Consider the following 6,000-nt stretch of genomic DNA (forward strand, 5'->3'; position numbering starts at 1 on the left):
TAAAACACAGTGAGCATGGTGGTGCACGCTTGTAATCCCCACGCTTGGGAGGTGGAGACAGGAGGATCACGCAGGTTCAAAGCCAGCATTGCTGGCTTAAGAGACCCTGTTTCCAAATAAAATATAAAAAAATAGGTCTAGAAGTATAGCCCAGAGGTAGAAGGGTTCCACCCCCAGCACCACCATAAATAAATAAATTAATTAATTAATTGAAGTTTTCCTCCACAGACAGCCATATCCTTGAAAATTAGTGATTTGCATAAGTTTTTTTTTTTTTTTACCTAACTCCAACTAGAATGGCAATCATTCAAAACACAAACAAAAACAGATGCTGGCGAGGATGTGGAGAAGTGGGAACTCTAAGACATTGTTGGTGGGATTGCAAATTAGTGCAACCACTTTGGAAAACAGTATGGAGAATCCTCAGAAGAATGGGAACAAATCTACTATTTGATCCAGCAATACCACTTCTGGGTATCTACCCAAAAGAAAAGAAACCAAACTACCAAACTAATGCATGTGTATCTATGTTCATAGCTCCACAATTCACCATAGCCAAACTATGGAACCAGCCAAGATATCCATCAACAGATGAATGGATTATAAAACTGTGAGATATGTACACAATAGAATTTTACTCAGCCATCAAAAAAAAAAAAAAAAAAGAACTCAATTACATCATTTTCAGGGAAATGGATGGAACTGGAGGACATTATGCTAAGTGAGATTAGTCACAAAGAATAAGAAATCAGATGCTTTCTCTGTGAGAGTTAGGGATAAATGGGTCATAGGGGGAACTCTAGATGAAAAAGGAAATCCTATAGAGGAGCAAACAAGACAACCTAAAGGAGGAGAAAGGAGGGGGGAAGAGGAAAATCTCTAAAACACACAATGTACTTAAACATATCGAAGTCAACCACTAAGCCAAGCAAGGGAGGGGGACGGGGAGGGAATGGGGTGGGAATTGGGTAGGGGTTAAATCAGTGATGTGTACATGTCTGTACACACACATTTTTCACCCCAATATGATGTATGGATATAATGTACCAATACAAATTTTTTAAAAAAAGAAAAAAAATTGTATTTAGAATGGGTTTTTTAAAATGATATTCAGAATGGGTTGCAGTAAGAAGTTTCTGCTTCAATCCAAGTATTTCCTAAATTGAGGGAAATTTTTAAAAATATTTACTAAGACATAAAATATTTAATGGTACATAAAAAGCAATTTCTACCTGAAGCTTTAATTTGAAAAATTAGTGTACTATCTTATAGACTAGGACAATTAAGAAACAAAGTTACAATATAATGAAATAAAGTTGAGATCATTAACTTAAAAGTGTTCATATAACTAATTTTTTACTTCAAACATAATTTCTTCTGGGGGCAGAAGGGAGCCTGAAGACAGGCTGGGATCCAAACAAGACACAAGTGGACAGTCAGTAGCTCCCTCCAAGGCCAGGGAGCATGGGGCGTGGCTTTCTGTGCATCTTTTCTTCTCTTACTTCAACTGGAATCCTGGTTCAAGGTCAAGATTACTCTAAGGCTTCTGAACAATATATAAGAAGCCAGCAGTCCTGATTCACATCCCATCTCTTATTTTGAGTTTAAAAAAAAATAAGAAGTTAGATATAAGACTGAGCAGAAACAAAGTCTATTATGTGACAAGAAAGATTTCAGTGTTTTGCCAAAGTTTCAAAAGTTCTGGGCACTAGAAGACTGAGAGAACAATGAGGAGCCTTATGCTGAGAAAGATTTAACAGTTTGGAACATCGAGCTATTATAAGAGGATTCTCCCAAAGGTATTGAGGTGGGCAAATGGCTATGAGTACATGATGGTGCTAACTGGACAATTAATGCAGAGTTATGTGAAGGCAGCCTATGATAAAAAGAAATATGACATGCTGGGTGTGGTGGTGCATGCTTGTAATCCCAGTACTTGAGAGGCTGAGACAGGAGGATCACAGGTTCGCAGCCAGCTTCAGCAACTCGTGAGACACTCTGTAACTTAATGAGACCCTGTTTCAAAATGAAGAGTAAAAAATCGGGCTGAAAGTGGAACTCAGAGGTAGAATTTTATCCTGGTACCAACAACAACAACAAAAGAATATGAATATGAAGTCAAAGGAGAGTAGTAATATGACCATTCATCAAGCGCTCAGAGAGACCATGAACAGACTTGTGCTTGTGGTCCTCAAATGAACTTCACGGGGCAAAGAAAGTAATAGAAGAATCACAGACTAGGATACTCTCTGGAATTCTCAGAGATTTAGAGAGAGATTATGTGCAGAGACACCTCAGCTGGTCACTGGCTTTGCTCTCACAACTAGGATATCAGCGCGGCCTTGCTGGTGTTGGGTCTGGGTTGAGAGCCAGGAAGAAGCGATGTTTATAAATATTTCTTTAAACAAAGTCCGGATTTATCCTTATCGATTCTTCCAGGAAGGAGGAGCACACAGTAGTAAGGTGCACCAGCTATCTGTCCACAGAGGACAAAGGCAACAGCAGACCATGTTGGCAACAAAGGGCAAAAGATACGAAAGGCTTACTCCTGCGTGAGCCACTTCATTTGCAGTCCTATCTATGTGAACGGGACTCAAAGGGCAGCTTCTTCTTCTTAAGAAATTGAAAACACATGTAGAAAGCAAATACTTACTTCTGTCCATCTTTCACAAAACCTTTTAAAGAGGATCCTCTATTAGTAGCAACTGCCTTTCCACCAAGACCAACTATGAGAGCCGTGAGTACCGCACTCTTTCCACCTAAACAGGTGTTAAAGAAATTGTATTCATTACAGAGAAAGACAAAGCTAACTCCCACAATTTGATACAAAAACATTTTGAAATGAATCGGTCTTACTCTGAAATAAAATGCTGTAATTCAAATATAATCTTCCAGTGCCAAAGCAGCAAACTTAAAAAAAAGTCGTATTTATAATGAAATACTTAGCTACCACTAAATTTAAGAAAAAATCGCCTATTTTGGAAATCACATTTTTGCCAGTAAAAAGGAAGTAGGAAAAACTGTGACACTTTCCAATCTGAAACTCTCACTTTAATAGAGGGATAAATAAACTTATCCCTCTATTAATACATATATACCTAACTTACGTACTTTTAATTATATTCTAATTATAATTACTGTTTTTTCATAAATCCTTGGACTTCAGAAATTATTTTTAACATCTCTCAAGTATATGTACTATATGGGCAAGAATACTATCTTTTATGCTGAGTCCTCAGTATCAGCACATAACAGACACCCCCATATCTACTGGATTAATTAGAAAAAAATAGCAGTCATAGATGTTTTCAGGTAATACTCTTAACTAAGTGAATGAGAGAGGAAGAAAAACACGATAAAACCTTCTGCAGAGCGGCACATACCAAGCTTCCTGTTCCAGCAGGTCACCAGGAGAGGGACTGCGGCAAGCCTCCTCTCCCTTGCACACCTCAGTCACCTGTCAGCATCTGGTGCCGGCTGGCCTATCACAAGGGCCGCTTCACCCATCTTTCTGCTTTCTGGGTTTCCCCCTTCTAATCCATCCTCTACAATGTGGCCAGTTTGTCTCACGTATCTTGGCCATGTCATCCCTTTATTAAAAAATTTTAAGTGGTCCCACTCTTAATAAAACATTGACATCCTAATAAAGCTCTAAAATCTTCATCATGACATTCAAGCCTTTACATGACTCTCCAGTGTGGGTTTTTGCCTCTTTCTACCTTCTACCATGTGATAAAACCACACAGGACTGTTCCATTCCCCACACATCTTCTACTCCTCCAAAGACTGGAGAATGAGCAATCTGCCTGGAACATTTCTTCCTCTTCCCAAATAAGACCTAGAGAATCTATAACAGCACAAACACCACCTCTTTATAAAGTTTCCATTGTTCATAATGAAAACTTTTAGATCTCAAGGAACATCACCTGTGCTTGATTATAGCATACAGACAACGCAAGCCAAGGGCTGCCTCAACTTCAATGTGGATAGCTTGTCCACCCTCCAAGGTACAGATTTTAAGGCAAATGGATTTTTTAAGTAAGTATCAAATTGCCTGCTGCAGTGGCCTGAGCCTGAAAATCCCTGCTACTCGGGAGGCTGAGGCGGGAGGATCACGTGAGCCCATCGAGAGGCCCATCTCGGCAAAACAAAAAAGCAAAGAAAAAGCAGGAAGTGTTTATTCCTACTACTTACTACTGAGCGTATTCACACCCACTAGATAACGACCATAGTAATCAATTTTAAAAAGCTAATGCGTCTTATCTCAAAGTTCTATTCAGTATGAAGAGGAGAGGAAAAGCACTTACTTCCATTGTTGCCAACAACAAAGTTGACATTAGAACCAAATTTAAAGGGTCCAAGCATTGAATGGCACATGAAGTTTTTTAGATGAATACTCTCAATTATTCCAACTTCTGCTGCAGTCTATTATTTTAAAAAAAAATGGGAAAAAAACAGTAATTCTGTCTAATCCACTTATAATCATCCAAGAAGCATTTGCTGCCAGGAGAAAGACCAGCAGTTATTACCAATGAAAAATGTTACAGAAGAATATAATGGTGACTTCAATGAATAAGACGAAATTACATGGGAATCTTTTATGAGTCACCAACTATTCTAAAATCTTTAAAGGATCTGTTAAGTCTATCACAAAGTTTCTTAATACTGACATACTTGATCTGATAGTTTTTGTGTTTTTCATTTCATTATTCATGCATTTGGCAGTATGTCTAAAAACTATTTATCAGGTCCTATATTTGTTTCTAAAAGTTTTATAATTTTGTTTAATTTATATCTGCTCCTTTTGATGTTAACTTTCATTAAGAATGAGATACAAGAATGAGGTCAATTTCACTCTTTTGCCTATCTTTCAAGGTGCTGAATTATGTAAGATACTTTAGCCACACTGACTGATAAACTGATTTTCAGATACTGAACCAGACTTACTTGCATATTAAGAGACCCATTCGATCACTGTATATATTCTTACATATTGCTGAATTCTATTTTCTAGTATTTTGTTAAGGATTTCTCCACGTTTATTCATGAAGTAAATGTGATTTTGTGTTTTTTCTGGTTCCTCTGTTTAGTTTTGTTATTAATAAACTGCAAAGTGTTCCCTCCTCTGCTTTTGGGAAAAGACTGTAGAATCCATGCGAATTCTCTAAATATATGCTACAATTATCCAGTAGAAAAAAATATGGCATGGAGATTTCTTTTAGGAAGAATTAAAATATGAATTCAACCTCCTTAATAGTTAGAGAGTTATGTAAGACCCATTCCATCTTAGATCAGTTGTGGGTATTTTTGCTTTTTAAGGAAAACTTTCAGATTTATGTGTGTTGAACTTTTGATGTCTGCAAGGTCTGTAGTCCTAGGGTCCACTTCATTTCTGATATTGGGACTTACTGTCTTGTCTCTTTTCTTTGTCAATCTAACTAGATGATCATCAATTTTATTTATCTTTGTTCCATTATTTTCTCTATTGATTTTTCAATGAGTAACAAAAACTTCAAAATCAAAAGGAATTATTTTATCACTGATCTTTCTCCTGTTTACAAATTACCATGGAATATGACATATAAGGACACAATAAAAAATTAATTGAAAAATATAATTTTGTAACTTTACACATACCAAAGTAGAGGTACCATTAGTAAAACCAACTGCACATTCATCTTCGTCACCATCTTTATCAAAATCCTCTAATTCTTCTTGTCTTGGTCTCTTGGCATTTTCAGGAGAGAGAAAATTTTCTTCCTTTCTTTTGGCCATGAGGTCTAAACAAATATTTATAGTAACAATAAAGTGAGTTAAGCAGAATAGCCAAGTCCAAATGACTATTCAATAAACATTAAATTTAGAAAAATAAATCACACAAAGCTTATTAAATTTTAAGTATTATGGTCACACATTAAATTAGGCAGGCATAGTGGTACAAGCCTGTAATACCAGTACTTGGGTGGCTGAAACAGGAGGACTGCATATTCAAGGCTAAGC

The 6,000-nt window shown here is 36.8% G+C and overlaps 1 protein-coding gene across 1 annotated transcript in view; it reads right to left on the bottom strand.

The window, feature by feature from the left end:
* The window catches only part of SMC6 (structural maintenance of chromosomes 6), a gene marked incomplete at its 3' end in the record, with an annotated part of 56,190 nt that extends 50,412 nt beyond the window's left edge, over window positions 1-5,778 (bottom strand). Inside the window, exons 1-3 of the mRNA XM_080711102.1 lie at window positions 5,638-5,778; window positions 4,308-4,425; window positions 2,654-2,759 (exon numbers count right to left, since the gene is read on the bottom strand). Of these exons, the coding sequence (XP_080567228.1) occupies window positions 2,654-2,759; window positions 4,308-4,425; window positions 5,638-5,775 (362 nt within the window). The 5' untranslated portion in view covers window positions 5,776-5,778. The remainder of the gene's footprint in view (window positions 1-2,653; window positions 2,760-4,307; window positions 4,426-5,637) is intronic.
* Between the last annotated feature and the right edge of the window lie 222 nt (window positions 5,779-6,000).

Source organism: Muscardinus avellanarius (genome assembly GCF_963383645.1).
Source record: "Muscardinus avellanarius genome assembly, chromosome: 15".
In the NCBI taxonomy this organism is placed as follows: Eukaryota; Metazoa; Chordata; class Mammalia; order Rodentia; family Gliridae; genus Muscardinus; species Muscardinus avellanarius.